Genomic DNA, 24,112 nt, shown 5'->3' with positions numbered 1-24,112 from the left:
CAAATAGATTGTGTAGAATTTGACAGCTTTACAGTTTCTTTTAGCTTTGTATACATTTTATTTTATTTTGGAGAAACTCAAATACTCCATTGAAAAGATACTATTAAATTATACACATTGAAATTACTTAGGTTCTTTAGTTATCGAATTTTTGGTGTTGAATATGGTTGGATATTTGCTGACAAAACCTGGCATTTGTTTTCACTTTTTATTAAAGTTGATTGACCTTTTTTTTCTTTTATTTCAACAGCTTGATGAAGTTGTGCGTCAGAGAAATCTGCATAGTTTGGAACTTTTCCTTTCATGTGCACAGAAACAGTTAAATGTTTTATTAAAGGAAGAGGCGACCCCAGAGGAAAAGAGAGACTGACATTCTCAGTGCTGATGATAACAGTGTGATTTGTGAAGCTGCAAATCTCCGTCTAGTAAATGATGAATATATTCCAATCTTTTTAGATTGTATCATTGAGCCAAGATTGATCTGAAGTGCTTGATAGAAATGTTTGTGGATGATGTTCTTCTATTTATTTATTTATTTTACTACTATTATCAGATAGCAAATATGAGAGGGGAAAAGATCCTTGGGAAAAAAATTGTTTTATTTAGGATTTTGCTTTCATGATATTTTCTAATAGCCCATGGTTGAAGTTCTAGATAACTGCAGTAATGATGAAAACATTTCCCTGTTATGTCTGTTTTAAATTTGGCACCATGGGTTAATGTGATTCACCATTATTTTTGGTATTTTAAAAAAACGGAGACAAACATTTAGTTGGTTATAGATACAATCCATCTCTATTTCCAAAGTATCTGCCCAAGTTCACTGCCTCAGCTGAGCTTGAGTAGCTTAGTATTCCCTATTGCTTTTGATGTATAACAGAAGAATCACTACTGAAACATAAGAGCATTGTCAGACATTTCTTAAGTCATTTATAAACAAATCCAGCTCTAGGAAAAGAAAAATTTAAAAACTAAACAATGCATCTGTTTAGGGTAGTGCAAAAAACATTGCCATGACCAATGTACGGTATGTATTTTATTTCTGTTTTACAGAGCTAGTTCAGTTCCAAAAGTCATTTGCTCATGAAATTACGATTAATGTGACTGACCTCAGTTTCAGGAAGAAGATGTATGTAATTATGTGGAGACTGATACTGCACTGCCTCAGTGGAATTTCTGACAGAATAAGGAGTGCAGCTTGCTGACCTCACATGCCCTTTCTAAGTGCATGGAAGGAAGTAGAAAAACTCCCCACTGACATTATTGGACTTTGTATCACTCATAGGTCTTTCTAGTCTTGCTAACAGCAGATGGAATGGAATTTCTGTGCCTACACTCTGTTGATTGTAGAACTTGGGCCTTAGTTGTAGAAGAGCTCAGAATAAAGTAAGGGAAAATAAGTGTTTGTGCTTAGGTGTGTAAATAAACTTAGAATGATCTCTCCAATGGTGAGCTTATGGGCAGTTTTTAAGTGTGGGTCTTGTTATTTGGATATGGTTTGGGGGTTTTTTTAGCTGATTTTTTTTATCAGCACTTTTCATAAATTTCTTTCTTCTAGTAATAAGGAACACCAAATGGTTACATATCTATTTGGCAGTACCAAATATATATTGCAGAAAGTTAAGGTTTTTATTTAAATCTTTTTCCATGCTTCATTTTTGTAATCAAGCCCAAAGGTTTTGTCTTTTGTATACACAAAGGTTCAGAAGAAGTAAACAGTCCTGGTTTTACTAGATGATAAACTTACCCTGCAAATGGATTAAAATCCAGTCTTCTATTTGATACTTGATTGACTGATCAATTTCCATTTTTTCTGGCAGACAAGAAAATCCTTTACTGTTAACGAGTTGCCTACTCATTTTCTGTTCCTAAACCAGTGAAATTTTTGTCTCTGTAACTGCACCAAACATGACATAGGTGTCCCCATGGGGTTTTTTTGAATGTTGAGGTACTGTAAAAGGAAATTGATTGCCTAGTGGTTTCTCACAGGGTGTGTTTAATAGTGGAAATCTGGTATGAATGGATTCCTAAATTAACTTCTTGGGTTTTTTCTAGGCCTGCATGTGAAAGAATATTCCTTTTTTACTAGAGACATCCAAATGTTCCCCTTCAAAGCCAGAGCCTTAGGTGTCTATCAGCCTTTTCTTATAAAGAGATTTGTATTCATACTTGCAACACTATGTAAAAGCACTTTTTGGAGAAGCTTATGATTGGAGTCAGTAAGATGAAGATGCCAGTTTCACTGGCAACTGTGATGTATTTTTCCTATTGGATCATGTGTTATTTAATTTCAGCTCTTGAATATTGTGATGGTCACAGAGAACCGTACAATTTTTTTTTTTTCACCTCTGACAGCTTTCATCTTTGATCTTCCTCTCTACCCTGCAAGCAAAATTACAGCCTAGACCACAGACATGCAAGACCAGATTGGGAGCTGGGGTTACATGCAAGACTCCAAGTCTCAGAGAAGAAATCTACTTATACAGCAAAACCAGACCTATTCATTAGGTGAACTTTGCAGCATAGTATAACTTCCATCTTCTCCATACTGCATCCAAAGCTTTAAAGCTTAGGGATGTTTTTCATTATTTCTATCTAACCGTAGGAGAATGCAGTTTGTGGAAATTTGGGAGAAGGGAGTCATAGAATTGTAGAATGGCCTGGATTGGAAGAGGTCTTAAAATCATCCAGTTCCAACCCCCTGCCAGGGCAGGGACACCTTCCACTATCCCAGGTTGCTCAGAGCCCCATCCAGCCTGGCCTGGAACACTGCCAGGGATGGGGCAGCCACAGCTTCTCTGGGAAACCTGTGCCAGGGCCTCACCACCCTCACAGAAAGGAATTTTTTCCTATTATCCAATCTGAGCCCATTCTCTTTCAGTTTAAAGCCAGGGACAAGTTTGCAAAATCTAGTCTGGCTCTTGGAAGTTGACATCACATTTCTTTTTAATTCTTTTTTTATTCCTACATACAAACTGGAGAATGATATCAAAGAGAAAATAGCGTGTATGTCTGCAGGGTAGAACTTTATCTCTGAGGTCTGTCTGGTAGCGTTAAATTTTGGCGAGACTGTACTGGAAGGAACAAGAAACCCTGGAACTAATTCTCAGAATCAAAATGCAAGAACAAGAACATCAACAAAGCTTATATAATAAATATTTTATCTATATAGTCATATACTTCATATTAGAAATAAGACATAAATCTTGTTATATAAAGACATGGGTTGAACAGTCTGTTGCATGTATCAGAAGTGAGTTTAAAAGCAGGGCAACAATAGATCCAGTGTTTAAACTTATGTCTTTACTTAGTCAGGCCTACTCTATTTTAACACTTTTATTTCATGGTCTAGAACTGCTCAGTTCTAGACCATGTGATTTGTGTGATTTGCAGCCAGTTTACACAGAGTTAATACTGAATATTATGGCATCCTACTGTCCAACTCATTTGTGTTAGATTTCTGTTGGCTCCTTATCTGCTTCCACTACAGGATTCTGGATTGGCTCTGAGACCACGTGTGCAAGTAATGCACAAAAGGGAATAATGGGCAAGGTGGTTTTTTGTATACTGTCAATACTTAAGAAATGGGAATATTTGAATTATTGCCTTACTGTAAGAATCTCATCGACAAATTACCCTTGAATTCCTTGAAGCATTGAATTCCTTCATTCCATCATTAGGTGGCAGAACAAAGAAAAAGCAGTAGTCATTCCAGAAGCTGAGATCACTTTAGTAATTTGAATTTTTTGTGCATCTTTACATTGGCTTCTGACCAGAAGTGTGTCATGTCCTGCCAGCTCAGTAAATGGCGAGGCTAATTCCTGACTGTCTGAAATTACCCGTGCAGACATGACCTTAGAGAGCCTAATTCCTTTTCACACCAAAACTTCCCTGCAATACTCAAGACCTTGCTCTTTCTCTATTTCCCATGCCCACGTTTGAGCTTACAGATTTTTCCCTACCCCTTGGATGAAGGGAACATGTGATGAGATTTTGTCTTGTTTCCTGGAAGGAATTAGCCACCAATAGAAATTGTTTATCAGGGGGACTCATATAATTTATGCTTACTTTCAGATTACATACAGTGTCATTGTGTCATCAAATGGACTTAGTTTAGGTACCTTAAACTCCATTGCAGGAGTGATTTAATGTGTGGATGAGATTGTCTTAAATTTTTTGTACATGGACAGCCTGAATTAATGTATAGAAAGATTTTCTAACATCTGTGGCATTCTTTTTTCATCAATGGTCCATAAATGTGCCAAAGAAACACTGGACTGGAAAACAATTTTTACATGGGTACAATTCAATGTTCTTGCGGGAACTGAAAAAAAAAAAGTTTTTCCTTTTCTGTGCTCTGTCCAAGAACATTGTTCTTCTGAGGCTTCAAGAAAATTCATTTGCTACCATTGTTTTCATTGTTTATTAATTTTAAAGCCCATGTACAGCAACTAATAGTCCTACTGAATTAGAGTCATATTTGAACAGTAGAACATCACAGAAAAACCACCCAAGTTGCACTATCAAGTTTTATGTTTGCTGAGTTGCTCAGGTTTTGTATTTGTTTCACCTTTCAGTGATAAATCATTCTTGTGATAATAATTATAATTATAGTTATTATCCTATGATAGTAGCAAAAATAGTAACAGTATTTTTTCTGTGCTAGATGTGATCCTGATATTTTATCCATGTCTTAAATGCTGTGTAATTATAACCATTTTAATATGTATTAGAGATTCACATTTCCTTATATTGCCTGTAATTCCTCACATTTCAGACTTACACAACCAGCATTTTTTAGATGCTTTCCGTTGTCCAGAATGAATAATACAATGCACAAACTATTACTGAGTAAACATTCAAACTATTCTTTTTTTTTCAGATAACAATTTTAAACAGTATATCAGTGAACACATGTAAAACAATGAGATGTTTATTAATATATATATCCTAAAAATATGATTCCCAGCAAAATGCTGCAAATTTCTCTTTTTTTTTCGAATTTGATAGTGAGTCTGTAGTAATAGCTATAGAATGCTATCAGAAGTCAAATCATTTGCATTTGTCTTCTTCCTTCAAGTTAAAATATTTTGTCTTCTCTCAAAAGCCAAGGTGAATGGCATTCTTTTTTCAGCAATGTTCCATTGATGGTCTTCAAATGCCTCTCTGCATTTAAAAAGAAACTTGTCCTAACTCACCCCCTCTACACAATGCTGTGGGAGTCTCTTTAACCCAGGGAGAAACAGAACTGTTTTTGCTGGATGAACTTTGAAGGATGTTCCAGTTCTTACACTACTACCAAATTAGGGCACTGTTTAAGTGTTCACGTCAATCTTGCTGCATAAATTTTCCAGAAAATGACTGGTCATGGTGATGCATGGTCAGTCTCTATTTTTGTGGCAATAATTTTAAAAATTCCATTACTTGAGCATCTCAGTCTTTTATTATGATAATAGATCACATATTTAGAGCATGATTGGGAAGTGCTGGCTCCCGGGAAGTCAGGAAGAATTCTGCTGTTGGTAATTTGCAGCTCAAAATGTCTTCCACATTTCTTGCATTTGTGACCACGATGAATATAAAACACACAGGTTTGTCTTTGCATGGTTCTAGAAATATAGCAAGAAATCAAGAGCAGGTTTTGTGATCAGCTCTTTGAAGAAAGTGTCAGCACTTGTTCTGCTGGTGGTGTCCTGGAGAAGGGGGATTAGCTGTTGTCTGGAGATGTTGGTGAGGGAAAAACTTGTGTCTCATTATTGCTCTACTGCTAAGAATGTCTCATCTCAGAAAATAATATGGCATGAGAATTTGTACTTCGAAATTATATCCAAAACCCTAAAATAAAATAAAAATTAATTAAATCAGATTTTAAAATCTAGGTTTATGCTTTTTAAAACTCAGAAGCATTGCAAGACTGACATGTTGACACCCAAATATATTAGTCTGACAAATGTCAGTGTTTCCTGAGCATCCTGAGCAAAATGCTTTAGGAGATTCTCTGGAGCTTGTTTGAGGTACAACTGAATCAGGATGGTGAACATATTATTGCTTTGTTGCCACACTAGTGTGAAAAACAAAGTTATATACACAATGGAGAAGTCTGCCAAATAAAATGGAAGAGGATCCAGATGTTGTGTCCAATGATAATGTGTCATCTAATCATCTTCTTGGGAATCAGAAATGTGTTTGCTTCTCGGATTAAATAATTTTTCACTTGCAGAGATTGGAACAAAAATTCCTGTAAGCTCCAGACAGCAAGTGCAGAAAGGACTGATGGTTGCACAGGAATGACAACTCTACTCAGGAGAACACAGGTTATCACAAGGGTGAGCATGCTCAATTTGGCTATATCAATATGTAATATAAATGTCATGGTCACATGTGCACATTTTCAATGTGATTTTTCTTCAACAAATTTTTCAAAGAACAGGTGAGTTGAAGGCAGGGATGACACGGTCATTCTCCACAATATTTAAGAAAGATTCAAGTGGATGATTGATTAATTGATTGATTGATTGACTAATTGTATGTTGGAACCAAATGTTAATGTTTATTTTGAAGCATAAGCAGAGGTTTGTGCTGTTTTTCACAGAGGAATCATACAGTTTTCTTTAGCAGTTACATGTTTTGATCAAGTTTTTCATCTTGGTTAAACTACTAAGTGGATTAAAGTCTTTTATATCCCTAGTATACTCTTGGTATTATGCAGAAATTAATCACAACCATCTCCAGGACAAGCCAGTTAACAACTTTAAAAAAGATTTTCTACATTATAGCAAGAGTTGATCCATACTTTGCAGACTTTCTCTTGTTGAGCTCCATGAAATTAATGCATTTTTCCTTTAAAGAAGGCAAAACTGGAGTGCCAACTGGTTTGGTTTCATTAATCAAGAAAGCCTGTTGGTCAGTCATGTTTCTCACAGTACTCTGAAAAGAATACATACTGTTACGAAAGTGTCCAGAAATCAACCAGAACAGATGTGTTTGCTGGTTTTGCAAGTCAAAGTTTACTATTGGATTTTACTCCTGCTGTTAAGCAGCAAGGCTGGGACTTTGCCCATTGTTTCTAGCTAATGCCTTGCCTTCTTCACAATGGAGCTTTGGGGGAAAGTCAGCTATACCACCCGTAGAAAGGACTCTGATGAAGAAAAACACTGAAAAGTATTTTTCAGCATGGAGTCCAGATGGAAACATGGTGCTTCCATCTCCAAAGACACCATTCTGTCATCTTCTTTAGCCAAATCTGTCATTGTATTTCAAATTTGCAGGGGGATCTCCACCATTTTACATACATTATGATGTTCTAAGTCTTGGAGGGAAATGTTTGCATATTTGCACAGTGAGGATACATCTGGTGCTCAGCAGTGGTTCTTGACATGCTGTGCTACTGTCTTGGCATTTTAATGTTGAATTTTCTGTAGCTGCTTCTTGTGCATTGTGTTAAACTCACTTCAGATACTGTACTGAAAGAAAACTTGGAAAGATCTTGAATTTTTTGTTCTTTTTAATTAGTGAAAATTTCTGATATGCCTTTGCATAGAGAAGGAGGAGGTTGTCAGTACTGCAAAACTTTTTGCATTCTTCTATTGACATGTAGAGTGAAGATCTTACTGCACATCTTCAAACATGAGTCCTTTGTCCTTACTTAAAATGGGCTGATGGGACAGAATATCTCCTCTTCAACTTAGGAATTTGGGTTTTTTTGCAGAAATGGTACCATGCATCATTCAACTTTAGGTTCAGATTTGGTAGCAATGAGGTGTGTGGAGTTCTTTTGACAGGTTTGCGGAATTGCCCACTTTCTACCCTTGTGATTTCCTCTCATTAAATGGCCTGTAAACTAGTGGCCCAATATATATACGTGCTTGACAATGCTAGAAAATCCTTTTCAAACATTATCATCAAATATGCCAAGATCTTTATGTATTTTAAAAGTCACAGCATGACTTTAGTCATTTTAATAATAAATAATCATGCTTTTTAATTGTGCTTTGAACTTTGAATTGATTTTGAATTCCTTAACGTTGAAGCTTTCCACTGGAAATGCAAGTGCTGGAAAATCTTTTTTTTCCCTTTATGGGATCTGAGATGCCCAAGATCACAAGAGGTTTGGTAATAAAGAAAACAACGAATATTGTGAAATCTGTGATAAAATCACCAGGGGAGTAGCCATGGCTGGAATGTGGCTCTCCTGAAGAAAACTGTCACACTTCTGTCCTGCTTCTCCTGTCCTGCTGTTAACTTCAGTTATGTACTCATAACTTCACTTGTCCCTCAGGATGAGGGCTTGGGGCTAATTTGCACAGTGGCTTTCCACTAACTAATCTTCATTTGGGATCCTACAGTCTTCTGCTATTAATGAGACAACATAAGCATTGTGCCACTCTGTCAAGTTGTCCTACATCATATAACCTCAAAACTCTCGGCAAACATTTTTTATTCAGATTATGCAGAAGAAAACGTCACAAATGTCACTGCTGTAGGATACACTAGAAAACAGAGGACTTTGTGTAAAAAATTGACCAACTGCCTACGCTGCATCTCCCGGAGCAGTAACCTCCGTGGTTTGAGTGTGGAGTCCTCACTAGTTCCTGTTGACAGTCAGCCACAAATGTGAATAAAATAATGCAGACCCTGAATTAACCACTCCCACATTATTTGGCTCATTCCATACAAAGCAGGCAGGCTGCTAGGCAGCTTGGATGCAGATAAGGCAAAGACGTGTGCTCCATGTGTCAGATCTCTGTCGATGGTGCTGTTTATGGGAAGGTTTATTCACATTAGAAATTCCAAGTCTTGCCTCATTCCAGCATACTGTGCAGCAAGATAAAATGTGCAGATAGAGTGGTCAAAGCATATATTTGCAGGATCTATGACTTAAAACTCAGCAATTGTATTTCCAATATGATTGCCAATGAACAGAAGGAAAGCTTGGTACTGCTGAGGAAAAGCAGTAATCCTTTTCCCTGTTGGTTATCCTGTGGATATCTAAACTAGGGTTAAAAACAAAGAGCATTAATAAAATTGGCTAACCACAGGTCCTCAGCAGACACAGACAGAAATTTTCAAAGCTTATTGTGTCATCCTAAAGTTCATTAAAGCAAAGAAAATTCAGTGGGCTTTGACCCATTAGAGCACACAAGAGTGTGCAATTCATACCCTGAATTTACTGGAAAAGTAGTAGAAAATTACTGGTTCTCATTGTACAAATCAATACCAAAAGAAGCTTGTGTCTTTCAATGGAAAAAAAAAGGGGAAAATTGTGGAAGGATAATGATCCATCAGCAGTGTAAGAAGATTGAATTTAGTACTGTAAGTAAATAATGATTTTATACTGGACTAAGACCGAGTTAATAATGTGAAGTATGAATATTCCTTTTTTCCAATGCTGCAATATTTGACATGTAAGATAATGGAAAACATGAATAAATGGTCATGCTGGAGAGTAATTTTTATTGTCCTTTGAAGGAGGTCTGCTACAATGCATTTCCTAAGGAGAGCAGCACTGCATGGAGCAAAAGGAAGGTGGAGCAAATGGCTCGTCATCATTAGCTTAGAGGAAAACTAAAAAATATCTAGGCAAACATGCTCAGAATAATCAGGATTTTAGTGTTCCTTGGGAAAGGTGTTTTCCACCACTTCCAGATGAAACCATGGATTGCTGTGATAATTCTGAGCCATTGGATTCTACTCATGTATGAAGTCTGCTCATTTCAAAGTGAATTCAGTATCTGAGAGTTACCTGTCAAGTAAGGGAAAAAAAGCAATTATTGCAAAAAAGTGATTTTGAATTATCAACATGCAGGGGCTATCAACTTTCAGGGCTAGATAAAACTGTTTATTTCCTAAAGAAAGTAGTAGCAAAACTAAAAAGATGAACATCCAAGAAAAATTTGCCTAAATCTAAAGATAGTCCAAGGCTAAAAAATGGAACAGGTGAAACCTGCACTAGGCATGAAATTAAAATAACAAGGCTACACATTTATAACTAAAATAAGAAACATGCTGCTATGCTTTGAAAATAAATAAATATAAAAGCATTTGCTAATTTGCAGTTCTACAAATTCTCCTCAATCTTTTCAGCAACATGCAGAGGAATAGATCAGTGAATCCACCTGCAGAAGTTAGAGCTGATTCAGAATAAAAGACAAACTTCTAGATACTGGAACCTGGAGCTTTATAATAGTAAAATAATAAATTAATAAAATACATATTGTACTGGGTGTTGGTGTCAGGGTTTTGGTGAAGGGGAACTGCAGAGGCTGCCTTGTGCCAGACACAGTCTGCGTGTCCCCACAGGGGAATTTGAGCCTGGGGGGAAAAACAACAGGCCAGGAAGAGAAGTTTTTTAATTTTTCATTTGTTTCTCACCATCCAACTGAGTTTTAATAGGCATCAAATTAAATTCATTTTCCCCAAGATGAACCTGTTTCGTTGACGGTAAAATGAGCTACCTTTACCCATGAGATTTTTCTTCTTGTTTTAATCCCTCTGCTCTGTTGAGGAAGGACAGTGAGCAAGCAGCTGGGTGGGCATCTAGAGCCGGCCAAGAACAACTCACTAGACATGCCCTGACACTGGAGCCTCACTGCCAGCTCCTCCAGTGGTGTCAGCAGGGCTGGAATACCAATGTGAAGTCTTCCACAGCTCTTTTCTCATCTCACACTGCTGTTCTATTGCCATCAGAAGCTGGGAGAATAAGACCAGGGGAAGGAGGGAGAAAGGACATAGCCTAGAGGAAGAGGCTGGCATGCAGTGCCAGTGCCAGTTCCAGTGCCAGGGGAGACACTGCTCCTTCTTCCCAAGTCCTTCCTGCCTCAGCACACATTTCCTGATGAGGGTCTTGGCAGCACAAGAGAACAGCAAACACAAAGTTGGGTGAACTTTGCCAGCATTGAGATATTCCATCCTGAAGGGCAGAAGACAGGATGACAGAAGACAAAATAAGGGAACAACAAAGCAGCTCGTAAGAAAGGAGCATGCAGCACTGGGAGCTGGCACCAGAGAAGTCAGCAGAGCAGGGAGTGGACTGAACACAAGAATGCGAGGGTGCCATACTGAAAATCACAGAAACCATGGAGTGAGCAATACAAAAAAGAATGAAAATGGTGCTTAGTGAGAGAAAGGCTTGACAGGGCTAATCAGAAAGAAAATACAAATAGTGACCACTGAGATGCAGAATTCAGGTTAGGGTGGGGAGAGGGAAGCAGGAGACCAGAATGAACTTCTGGGTAATGTTTGCTTCCACACACGCACTATTAAAGTTGGAGAGTGGTGCTGAAAGGGATTTAAATAGAGTTGATTTCCTGAGCTTGTAATGAGTCCATGCACTTTGGGTTTGGCTGAATTATTTTCCATTTTTGTTGCTTTTTTTTTTTTTTTTTTCCACAGGAAGAAGTAATAATATTTTCAAACCAATTATAGTTCTGGTCCAAATCAGTTTTAAGATTCTAGTTTGGGAATGACAGGATCAAATTCTCACAAGCCTTCTCAGGAGATTATGGCCCAGCAAAGATTAAGATATTTCTGCTGTCTTGATCTGGATCCAGAAATTCTTTCCACTTCTGACTCTGCTTTCCACTGAGTGCTGCTAAGGTGTATTTGAATCAGAAAAGTCAACTCTGAGCAGTTGTTTTTCTCTCTCCTTTGTCCTCTTCTCTCCTCCCATGTCCTAACCCCCAACACTCACAGAAGTTTCACTCCCTCCTATTTCTACCTGGCTGCCAAAAAAAAAAGGAAAACAAAAACATCACAGCTCACCCTTCTGTTTTCTTTTTTTACAAGATCAGATCTTGAGGCTTTGGTTTTGTCTCATGTCTATATGAGGTAAAAACCACTCAACTTTTTTTTTTCTTTTTCTCCAGTCTTAAAACCTGATGTTGCTTTGGGTTTCTGGTAAAAAGGAGATTAGTGTCCTTATGTATTCTCATCGAAAAAGATTCTCTTTTATTTGCATTCAGTTTTTTTGCATTCACTCTGTAGAGTCACATGACCTACTGGGCTGGATTGATAGCCAGTCTTAAGCCAATATGGTTTTTTCCTATGCTGTTAAGTGTCCCTGCTGACTGCTGCTTTCTGATGTGTTTTTGGCTTGCCATGGTATGACGCTGTCAAGATAAAATGTCTGTTTAATTTTTTCTTCTTTTTCATATTGTCAAAATACTGCACAAGGTGTTCCTCAAGTTTCCAAGCAGGAAGCACCAATATCCACACACACAGAGATCCACACTTACCCATCACAGATGTTGTCACATTGAGCTAAGCATGCATGTTTAAGAAGCTGTAGTTGAAGGCAGAGGAGGAGTTTTGCAAATCAAAGCTTGGCTGCAGAGTTGCTTAAGCAGTGATTCACTGAGTAGGCACTGTAAATAAATTAGCTTGTACCGCAGTTTACTGCACTGTAAAAACTAAGTGTCATTAAAGTGTCTAGAAGCTGAAATGCTATTCTGAGAACATGCTGAGGTGCTTTCTAATTCAGGTGACCATTGGTAAGTGATGTCCTGACTGCATCTCCCCTGAGAAATAAACAAATTTGTACTTGGAAAGCTGGCATTCCCAGCAGCCATGCACTTAGAACATTCCTCCTTCTCCACCTTCTCACTTTGTTTGTAAGGGACTCTTCAGTTGTTTTCTTTACAGTGGAATATGTGAAACACAAAATAAGCATGGAGAAAAAAATAATTCCTAATGAGTACTAAGGAAGGTAAAACTGTTGGGTTGTTGTTTTTTTTTTTTTTTTTTTTTTTTTTTAGGAATTATTTCCTCCATAAAAAATCTATGCCTCCTTTTTATGGGAGGAGGTAAAAAGCAAGGAGTTGGGAGCGAGGGTGGGGGGAAGGTTGCATGTGGCTCTAATGATTAAATGTTAGCTTTGCGCCTATTTTTTTGGCCTGCTAGGAGCTGTGTACCATGGTGATACATAAACAAGAAGTGACCAATTATTCATGTGAAAAAGAGGCTTCATGAATCACAGGGAAACAGTAAATTATGTGGAAAAGCATATTTCACACTCTCTTCAGGATCTAACTGTGACAACATGGAATCGGTATAATAACCATGCACATTCCTTTTAGTAAGACATGCGGGTGAGTAGGAAAAGGGGTTCTGATAGTGCTGGAATGATTTGCAACAAACCCTTTTTTCTCTTTTTGAGGAGAAAAAAAGTCTATTTTAGCTGCCTGCTCCAGTGTGGCCCACTGAAGTATGTGCCAGGTGCGTAAACGACACCCTGGCAGATCTGGCCAGGCTGGAGAAGGTCAAGCCCTGAGGAGGGTGTTGTTTGTTAGCACAACACCAAGGGGAAGGTGTGTGCAGTGCCACCAGCTAGCTGGAGATGAAATAACTATTTTAGCAAGGCAGCATCTCTGTCCACTGGAGCACAGTTTTGCTTCTTTGGTGGCTCACTGAAAGGGAGGAGTTTTCCAAACACTCTCCTCCTGTACTCAATTGCTCTGCATGGGTTGCTCCTTGCTCAAGGGACTGGAGTTCCAGTTTTGTGTCCAGTGGCACAAAAACCCTCCCATGCTTGGGGCCTGATCTTGCAATCAGCTCTACCTGAGGGCAGAATCGTGCAGAGTCCCTTTGACTCCAGTCTCTGGGATGGCACCTTTATCCACCGACCCCAGACAAGGCTGTGCAGCAGGGAGCTAATGCTGGAAAATGGCTTTTAGGTAGCAAGTAACTGTTCTTCCTTCTGCTTCCAATGAAATCACATTGATCAAAGTCCATCCTTGCCTTCACTGCCCAGGGCTGCTTGGCTTCATGGCGAGCTCCAGAAACCCATCCCCTGTTTCATTCCATGTGTGCATCTGCCTGGTTACAGCAGACAGCCTCACCAGACAGAACTGCATCTCCAGCAGTGTCAGAGCTGTTTGGCTCTCAGGTGCTCTGCTGGTGTGGGGCTGTGTTAGCAAACACAGAGATTGCCATGCCTGCACAAATGTCACAGAATGCAGTGTCTGAGAAGCATCTGCCACTCAGAAAAACAGACAGAAATCTAATACAACAGAGTTTGTGGTTCTGAAAAGTCACTCCACTGACTTGTTGAGAAAAACCTTTTACCCCTTAGCAAGGGCCTTAATATTACCTTTCCATTAGCACCTAGAATCCAAAGAATGAGGTCAGAATGAACATGGAATGTTCAGTATGAAGCACTTGAACCTCATAACTTGACTTAAAGTGGTAAAGAGAAAAGACATTATTTTAGCCTTAAATCAGAATGCCAAGTGTTAGTAACACAGATTTTCTGGACGTGGGAGCCCCTCACATTGAAAAATTCATCTGCAGAGGTGCAGGCATAGAGAACTACCTGTAGACAGGATAACAGAAAGGGGCCAAAGTACACAGGTTCTGCTTTCAGCCTGTCTTCAGAGACTGCACTTCTCCCTTTCCCTGTGCTTTGGATGGCCAGCCATGGTTTTGAACAGCAGGGGTAAAGTTCCTGCTGTCAAAGGACATTAACTGATAGTTCACACTGATTTTATTTTTGGTGGCTTTGTCTGGGATTAAATGTTTGCACAGGGTGACAGTGACAGCACTAGACAATCAGTCCTGTTACATCCTTTGGGTTTAGAAGGAATGAGAGGATGGGCTGGTTTATGCTGCAGGGGAAGAGTCCTGCTGCTGAAACACTCCTCACATCAGAGGTGTGGGCCGGTATCATGCCACAAATAGGGTAAAAAAGAGCCAAGGTGCCCACAGTCCCTACTTTACTTTTTGTTCTTTATCACCGTTCATCAGGTGCCATGTCACATTTAGCATTTTCCATTTGCTTTTGGCCAATATGGTCTGGTAGTGCTCAACAGCAGAAACCTGTTGATTCTGGACTGCTAACTACTACTGGCTGGCACACCAAACTGTAGGGTGACTGAACTGTGGTGGAAGACAGACAGAATTGTTTCCAATGTACACCTAAGGAGGCCCTCAGTAAAGCAAACATTGATTTTGGAGAAGGGCTTTTTCTTTTTTTTTTTTTTTACCTATCTGCTGCCAGCAGGCTGTAAATAGGATCCCTATATTTTTCCCTGTTGATACTAACCCACATTGGAGCTCATCAGCAGCCTGCAAGCCAGTAGAAGTTGCTGAGCACTGCTAGAAGCCACACACACCTCGGAGCAGATGAGGTCTGTCCCAGCTGTCACGGACTGGTTACAAGCCCTGCAGCCCACGGGTGGCCTGGGACTGCTGGTTCATTGGGTTCATCTTGCCTTCATGGCCCAACTCCTGCTATTATAAATCATATAGGTACAAGTTTGTTCCTGGAGCAACTTGTTTGCTTTATTTATTTGGAAAATTTCAGTAACTGCGCTCACCACAGCGTCTTTTTCTGCTGCTGAATTTGCCATAACTGGGGCTCGCTCAAGAATGCTCTGTCTTAACAGTGTGTGATTTCCCCTCATGATTTCTGAACCACATTCTGAATAGATGTGCTGGTAAAGTGTGGTAAATACATTTCCAGATAAAGCGATGGTATCTCAGAAACGACCCACTTCTCTAGAGACAGAATGCCACAGATTGAGGCACCCTCAGACTAAAAAAGAGTTGGACATCCTGTCCTGTTTCCCTCCTCCCCCAATTTTAAGATCAGTGAAACATTTAGAAAAGAAAACAATTTATTTTTAGTACAATCACACAGTCACTTCTGGTTTTATTTATATTTAAATTAAAACCAGGTTTTAGCCCTTCAGCTAACCCAGAATGCTAATGTTATTTAAGAAAGGGGAAAAAGAAAGAAAAAAAACAAAATAAGAAAAAGTATAAAATAGCTAAATAATTCGTTTTGACCTGATATCCCACACTGAGAGGAAATAACAGCACCCTGTGATGGCTACAGGCTTTAGAAAGTTGGTGGAAAAACTAGTCAGATGTGCTGTGCATGTGTAAAAGGGCATGGGTTGCAGGAGGCACGTGTATGCTGTGTGGCAAAGAAATAGTTAAAACACTGCTTGGGCTGAGTCAAATGCCCAGTGGTGCCTGTTTGGAACATTTTCCTTTGAGTCATTTTGTTTGAAATGTAATAAATGGCTGGTCAATCTGTTGTTAGAGCCTCTGTAGTTGTTGCCTGGAATATTATTCAAAATGTTTACTCCACAGAGGTGTCTCATGAGCGGTACCTCTTACTCACATCTGTCACTTTTTTTAGGAGGGGTAACTTGAACTTTTTTTTTCTTTTCACTCCCATCTCACAGATGTTCAGACCAGCACGGCTGTTTCCTTCAGTCACCCTGTCACTGCATATATATTTCAGAGGGCAATTCAGGGACAGATTTAAAAGTGATTGAAGTAAGCAGAAAGACAACTTTAAGTCAAGTATATTCATAATTTAAAAGTATTTCCAGTACAACCAAAGTGCTTGGGAAAAAGTAAAAAGATCAATGACTGGTCATAGGGAAGTTTCAGTGAGAGATCCAGATCTATTGCCTGAGATGTTGTGGAAGTCAGTGAGTGAAGAGCATTAACATAATAATCCCCAATACTCCTAAAATCCCAAATTCATGATGTGTGAGTATGTTTTAGTGGATTTTTTTAAAAGCCTGGTATGTATGTGAGACAAAGGAAGCTCTCTGTGATTTATCTTTATGCAGCCATCCACTGTGGTCCATAAACAGCTGGTGTACTCCTGCCACAAACTCCACACAGCCTGGAACCGAAGGGGAGCTGCAAGGAATGTGGGAATGGTGAGTTTGACCTAAACCTTCAGGGTGTGCACACTGCCAAATCCTTTTGGTGGGGAACTGTGAACTGGGGCTTGTGCTGGTGCACAGTGCTGGTTTGAACTGAGAAGAGCTTCAGCAGCATGGCAGACATCAAAACATGGGATGTACTTTGGCATACACAGAGGTGGGGATTGCAGTGAGTTCACAGAATCAGAACTGGAGACTATCCTGTGTTGGAAGGCACAGACAAGGACCATCCATCCCAGCTCCTGGCCCTGCACAGACACCCCAGCAATCCCACCCTGTGCATCCCTGGGAGCGTTGTCCAAACCCTCCTGGAGCTCTGGCAGCCTTGGGGCTGTGACCATTCCCTGGGGAGCCTGTTCAGTGCCCAGCACCCTCTGGGGGAAGAACCTTTCCCTGATATCCACCCTCACCCTTCTCTGACCCAGCTCCAGCCATTCCCTGGGTCCTGTCCCTGGTCACACAGAGCAGAGATCAGAGCTGCCCCTCCTCCCCTCGTGATGAAGCTGCAGAACTGCTGTGAGCTCTGACCTCAGTCTCCTCTCCTCCAGCTGAACAAGCCAAGTGACCTCAGATACTCCTCATATGGCTTCTCCTCTATGCCCTTCACCATCTTCATAAACCTCCTTTGGATGCTGGATTTAGCTGGCAGCTTCTGAGAGTCAGACTCCACCTGTGAGGACTAACATACACTCCTCACAGTTGCTGCAGTCCCTCCAGATCTCACTCCTCTCTGCCCTCTGCAACGTTGGATTTATGATCTCCTGTTCAATGCATGGACTTGGATGTGATAGCTGTTTTGGGAAAAAGGTGAATTGTCTGCAAAGGTGTGCATGGGACTCTGAAGGAAAGTACTGCATTGCTATCCCTCATGGCATATATATCACTTTATTCTTTTGATTTCTTGAAAGCTCCTCAGTTTCATCCTTGCAGAGACCACCATTGTGGAATAGGAATAGAAATAGGAATAACAATACCATCTAAGCTCTCCTGTTCAAAGACACATGGTGAGCAATGACACTACAAAGGTTTTGTCAAGATTACTTACTCTCCAAAGACACTGGATAGAAAACCCTCTGTCTTCACTACAGTATCCCACAGAATCTCATCTGGACGAGTTGATTTGGATCAGGTGGTCACCAAACTTGTTTGTACTATTTCCATTCATTTGCTGTCATAAGCCATTTTCATTGAGAATTCATGTTGTGTGTAGAATCAGTCTGGTAATTGTTGTTTCAGAGAAGCTTTGACTTGCACTTTATACCAGGAGCTGTGTTTGATTAACTGTATTTTTCAAATGGTATTGAGGGAAAGCTTTCCCAGTGAATAGAATGTAATTTGATGAGGAATTAATTTTTCTTGCATTTGTAAAAAATGATATTTTTTTCATGCTGTCTACTGGGGTCTCATCTTGATGTCTGGGACAATTTAAAGCAGTGTGTCAGTCTGTGCAGATGTAGTGGATGCCAATATCACACTTCACCTTGTCTGTCAGAGTTCTAGAGCAGGTGTGACAGGGGATATCATCTGGTTCAGCTGGCAAATGTTCCCACAGCCTTCACTCTGAGGTCTGTGAGAGTTATGGGCTGCCTGTACCACAGGGGATCAAGCGTTAGTGTTAGTTTACACAGGGACTCTAGGGAATAAACAGAAGGTCCTCACATGAACAGACCATGGAAGGAATGAGTGGGAAAATGCTGGAATATCTCCTGACACCCACCTGGAGAGTGATGGGGTGCTACAGCCTTGCTGGGATGGGGAGAAGTGAGTTCCCTGGAAGTATCCCAGGCTCACATCATCAGGCTGTACTTGCAGCACAAGACTGCAAACTTGTTCTGGTACTTGGCCTCTGGGCAAAAATTGGGCATTATAGAGGAGTGTGATTCTGGGTGAGGAACCTGTGTGAAGCATGGAGTCTGTTCTGTGGCAAGCAGTGATGAAAAACCCTGACCTCCTGAAAGATCCACACTTGAAGTGAGACAGCTGTCTGCTTGGAGCTTGGAGTGGCTGCAATCTTCCTGTGCTGCAGGGACTGCTTGTGGGATGAACATTTCCCAACCTCTTGACCAGTGTCCCATGGCTTCACGTCTCCACAAACATTTCCTTCCTTTTACGTAAAGAAATTGAGTGGACAACAGAAAGCGAGTCTGCTGTCAGTTCTGAGTTTTAGGAAAATGTCTAGCAACCAACAGGAAGCAGTTTGTGACCTCATCTGGCAACAAATAAAAGCCAGTTCTAAAAACAGCAATTAAAACAGTGACATTTAATTGGTATCTGCCAGAGAAGGACACACACAAACTTTGTGTAAGCATAACCTGATTGTCAGCATGAGGGAATTTGGAGATGTTTTGACATATTTGACATTATGTAATGAAAGTTTTGAACAGGAAGTGAGAAGACACATTTTTTTGGATAAAAAACTATTTTTGTTTAAATACCCAGACAAAATTTAACACTACAGTAATGCCCTACTCCTCTTTTCCCTTTCATAGTTTTGTTCCATGCCTCTGTTGTTTACATTCCCGACAATCTGAGTGAGCTTATGGTTGAAGTCATTACCTGATTGTCTTTTTTTATGTAAGAAGGAGCAATATAATTGTCAGTTACAGATTTGTCAATGAAACACCTGAAACTTCCATGAGTCATTAAGAGGCAGGATGGACAGATGTGTATCCTTAGGGGAAAATGTCAGAAAATGTGGCCAGCATAATTTAAAGCATAAATATGATATTCTGGAAGAATATTCAATGGGGACAACTGCTTTGGGGTTGGCTGAGCTTTCCTCAATGCTGAGCTTGGGTTGATAGAATGGGAAGAAGATGGTTTTCCTTCATCATTATGTCCCTCTGGCTTTAACTGGTGCTTACTTGGAGGTAGGAATGAGTTTGGGTGACATTTGTGCAGCTTAAATAAGTGCTTTGTTAAATTATTCTGACCCAAATTCCCTTTTTAACTGTAGTCTTCTCTGAGGATAACCAGAGGGCAAAGCATTTTAAACGCTCTTGTTTTTCTATTCTCATCTATTGCTGTCTCCACATGATTTCAGTTAGGTGGCAGGTTCTGTATTTGGGAATGTCTTAACTTTCCTTAGAACAGCCACTGTCCATCTTGTCCCACAATGAAGGAAAGTGCAAAGGGACTCTTCATGACACTTAGAGAATGGTTCAGGGTCTGGCATGCTGAGTTCTAAGGGTAAAGAGTAGTAGTAAAAGCTTACTCTGTTTTCTCATTCAGCTGTACCTCACAATGTCTCATAACTCATTGTGATACTACAAGAGGCTGTTTTGAGGGCCTGGTGAGACTCAGGGCATCCAGCATCCCTCTCCTTCCTGTTGTCCACAACGTCAGGCCCTACTGGGGAAAGCAATGAAGCTGGGCAGGCAACACATTCCCTTGATAAATCCATTCCAGTGCTCTCCAGTTGCTTTCTCTTCCTTCATGTGTTTAAAAAGTAGCTTCTTGGAACATTTGCTCCCCAGTTTTCCTAAGGACTGAAACTATGATGGCCACCTACAAATACCCTGGATCCTTCTTACCCTTTTTTGGGGTGGGTGCAACCCCTGCCTCTTGCCAGGCATTAAGAATTTTCACTCATTGCCAGAACCTGTCAAAGGGGATACAAATGAGCCCCTCAGTGACATCAGCCAGCTCCTTTAGCAGCCTCAGATGCCCCCAGTGTGTTGTGATGGACCTCTGTGCCTCAGTTGGGTGAGAGGATCTCCAGCTCTTTTTCCTGTGGGCACTGACAGGCTGTAATAGGAGGCTCAGAAACTCAGGAGGCCTGAGGACAAGTCTCACATGTGAAATCTGAGCTGTGAATGACATCTTTTTCCCTGCAGCTTGTCACTAGGACCCTGAACACACTGAACAATGGATTCGTGTTGTCTTTGCCCTTTCTTCTACCCATGTACACACAAAACCTTCTGATTTTTACCTTCCTTGAGAGTTTCAACTCCATCTGAGCTTTGGCTTTGTTCTGGCTGCATTCCTACTCATGCAGTCCACAAATGAGTAATCTTACCATTTGGCCATTCACCTTTTACAGTTTTTGCTGTTTATATTGCCAGTGCTATCAAGCTGCACCAAGTTTCCAAAAAAAACCAATCCCGTGTGACTCAGTTAATTCAGGGATGATTAAATGGCAGCCCATATAAAACTGCAAATGAGTTTTATTTGGTTTAGTCTGGTCTCCTCCACCTCCAAGAAATGAATCTATTCAAGTTCAAACCACACAGAGGGATTTTCTCTGTATGACTGATGGTGAGAAATAATGTACAGATCCCAGCTAGTGCTGTGGGAGTGCTTTAATTTACATGAAATGTTGTGAAAATCCACCGCTGTGGCTTTACTGTGCTGGCCCCTGAGCCACCCAGGTAAACCTGAAATGCACTTGAGTATACAGAAGCTGTTTACATTTAACAAAATCCATCTCACAGCCTGCAAAATCCAGTGTCCTTTGGAGTCTGGTTAAGAGGCAGTCAAACAAAGAGGATTTCCCTGTTATGATGGAAATCCTGCTGTGAAACATCTCAGGAAGGTTTAAGGAAGAGAGAGGGACTGACGTGGTCTCTCTTGGAGAGAGTGAGCTGCTTGACAGAACCAGGAACTGGCTTGGAATAGCAGATGAAAGGATATTATGATGTGTCAGTAAGGCAAAGGAGACCCCAGGCAGATCTGATTTAGGCTCAGCTGTTAATCAAAAATTCTGGGGAAAATCCAAGCCTCCGGAGCTTGAACAGAAATAGAAAGAGCTGTTTCCTATTATTCAAGCACATAAAGCTGTGCTAAAGGGGAAATCCAACCGGAAAAGGGCTTTTCTCCCTCTCCAGCTTGTGGATGGTGCTGGAGCACTGAGAGGCACAGAGTGCTGGGCCCTTTTCTGGAGCAGTGTTCGTGTACCCATGGCATGGGTTTAGAGACAGAAATACTCCATGGGTGTTCTGCTTGGAAATCCCTTTCCATGTACTCCCTATAGAGTTTCTATCAGTCGTGATCAGGCCAGCTGCCACTTAAGACCCCTCCACATGCATAGGCCTCATCCAAAACCTGTCAAAATAAAGATGCTTGTTGGCTTTAATGGGCTTTGAATCAAGCCTATAAGACAACCTGACATCTGCAGTAAATGCTCAAGCCTTAATGACTATTTTTCTGTAGGGTTCTGGAACATCATTCCAATACCTGGGAACCTTGCCTTTCCTGTTGTTTCCCATTTGGTAGAGGATTTTTAACAGATTAAAAAGCATAAGCTGCAGGCCAATTGGTTCCTCACTTTCTGGGTTAGTTCAGGTTCTGCTGCAAATCAGAATGTCAAATAAACCTTTCCAGATCTTGCTTTCGTGCTGAGAACCTGAAATGGTCTAAGCAAGCACTACTGGATATTCCAGAGAATACAGAAAGCAAGGAAGAGAACACTGTCACCTGTCAAAGTGTAATTGCAGCTTCTCTCTTTGAGCAAATAAGAAACAGTCTGTGGCTGAGTCAATGGACCTGACACCAACCAAAGGGTTGAGATGCTTTGGATGGCATAAACACTGCATGTCCTTTTTGGCTTTTATCCTTTTTCTTCTGCACTCTAGCAAGTCTGGGAATAGGAAACCACCACTTTTGTCCACAAAAGCCTGACCACACATACTCACAGCAGAAACTTTACCAGGTTTGTCTTTCACTGCCTCCTTACGTAACAGCAGTGGTGAAAGGGAAAAGGAGTCTAAACCGCTTGGACAAGCCTGGACAAAACCTCACAGACTGAAAGTGACCAGTGAAACACAAAAAGTCCACTGGGAGAAGAAGCTGGGAGGCTGAGGGTATTGCCATTAGCAGCAGGGTAGGGAGATGCAAAGAGAAAGAGACTTTGCCCAGCCCAAACCCTGGGGTAGTTAAGGCTGAAGAAAATTGGAAGGTAATTACAAGAAAAGTTTAAAACTTGGGAAGAGGAGAATACCTATGCAGTCCTTTCCTTTATTAATACCATGGTCTGTTTGCTACAAGCCTTTTGGTGAAGTGAGACTGGCTTGTTTTTTTTGATTCAGTGGTGCTCACAAGATTTAAAAGGGAAATGGCTTACAGGTTGGAAAATGGGATCACTATCTTGAAATCATGACCAGCCCCAAAATATTTGGTCCTTAAGTTTCCATTCATGGTCTCTAAGACAGCACTCAGACCACAGCAGCAAAAAAAAAGATCTGAACTGCGGCTTACCACAAACACTCCTTGAAATCCCAGCTAGCAGTCTGGCACTTTCTCTAGCCCACTTCTCACGTCTCCAAGCCACTCATCTATCTGCTGATCATGTTAGACATGAACAGCAGCCAGCACTCTCTCCATCTGGATTCTTGCATATGATTTTTAGAAAGGCTCCAACACAGACTGTGTTTCTTTTCTTTGTTTTTGTTTCTGCTTTGTTATTTTTTCCATGTCCAGATTCAGAGCTTGAGTGTTACTGTGGTTGCCTTTCTCACAATGGCATTCTCCTAATTAATTGTTGCACTTTAGAAGCATCAATCCCTGGTTCAGGATACATGAAGATCTCAGATTTAGAACATTTATATGCAAAACTGTGCCTGAAGTTTAAAGAGGCAGCAAAGCAGAAATCCCTGGCCTAAACTTCTCTTTATGCAGGGATTTGCACAGAGTGCCAAACCAGAATCAAATTAGTTTCTTTAAGACTTAGATTTTCCCATGTTTTCTGTTACTCAAAGGTCATGATGTTTTTTAAATGTCTTTGCTGTTCCTGGGTTAGATTCCTCTTCTGCAGCAACCTGTAGGGAAGTCATAATGTAGTGTTTATGATGACATCCCTTTCGTGCTGTGGAAAGAATTTTAATGTCAAGAATTCCACCTTATGACTGGAGAGATGGGCTTGAACTGGAATCTCACAATCACACAATCCGAAACTCAGTGGAATTTGAATCCCCAGCTGACCTTACATTTTAGGAGCCAAAATTCTGTTTTCATCCCTCATCTTCCAGCCTTTGAAACAGTTTAGATCTGGGATTCTCTGGCTCAAATGCCTAATGGTGGCTTCAGTGCCAGAAAAAATGGGAAAGAGAAAACGAGAAACATGGAGATAGATAGAATGCTTAAGCGGAGAAAAACTAATTAAAAACTTTATGAAATAACAATAAACAATGAGAGCATAATTTTATAATTTTCCAGCTTGTCCAAGCACCTCCCTCTACAAAGTTCACTAGTAAAGATTTTGGGGTTTTATGCACACTCTCATTTCACCTACCTACTTGTGTCTTTCACAGTGACATAGCTTTTAGCACCTTACCCCATACCATCTTGTAGCCTCAAACAAAATTACTGTGAGTTAAGGAAGGGTAGTTACAGCTCACCTTTACAAATGGGAAAACCACAGTGCAAAGAATTTAAACAGCAGACCTAAGCTCACATTGGAAGACTGTGGCAGAGGAGGGACTCACTCTATCACT

General features: G+C 40.4%; 1 protein-coding gene and 1 long non-coding RNA gene across 7 annotated transcripts in view; both read left to right on the top strand.

The window, feature by feature from the left end:
- The window catches only part of CCDC91 (coiled-coil domain containing 91), a 113,611-nt gene extending 112,165 nt beyond the window's left edge, over positions 1–1,446 (top strand). For all 6 annotated transcript variants that reach the window (XM_088164831.1, XM_014880801.2, XM_014880775.2 and 3 more), the window contains one exon: positions 251–1,446. In XM_088164831.1, the coding sequence (XP_088020957.1) occupies positions 251–370 (120 nt within the window). In that variant the 3' untranslated portion in view covers positions 371–1,446. The remainder of the gene's footprint in view (positions 1–250) is intronic.
- A 9,321-nt stretch (positions 1,447–10,767) lies between these two features.
- On the top strand, positions 10,768–18,068 carry LOC148223550 (uncharacterized). The gene is made up of 2 exons (XR_015803711.1): positions 10,768–16,676; positions 17,231–18,068. It is a non-coding gene; the product is annotated as an uncharacterized LOC148223550 (long non-coding RNA).
- The last annotated feature ends 6,044 nt before the right edge of the window (positions 18,069–24,112 follow it).

This window comes from Sturnus vulgaris, chromosome 5 (genome assembly GCF_052056855.1).
Source record: "Sturnus vulgaris isolate bStuVul1 chromosome 5, bStuVul1.hap1, whole genome shotgun sequence".
NCBI lineage: Eukaryota > Metazoa > Chordata > Aves > Passeriformes > Sturnidae > Sturnus > Sturnus vulgaris.
This window is presented reverse-complemented; position numbering and strand designations above follow the sequence as displayed.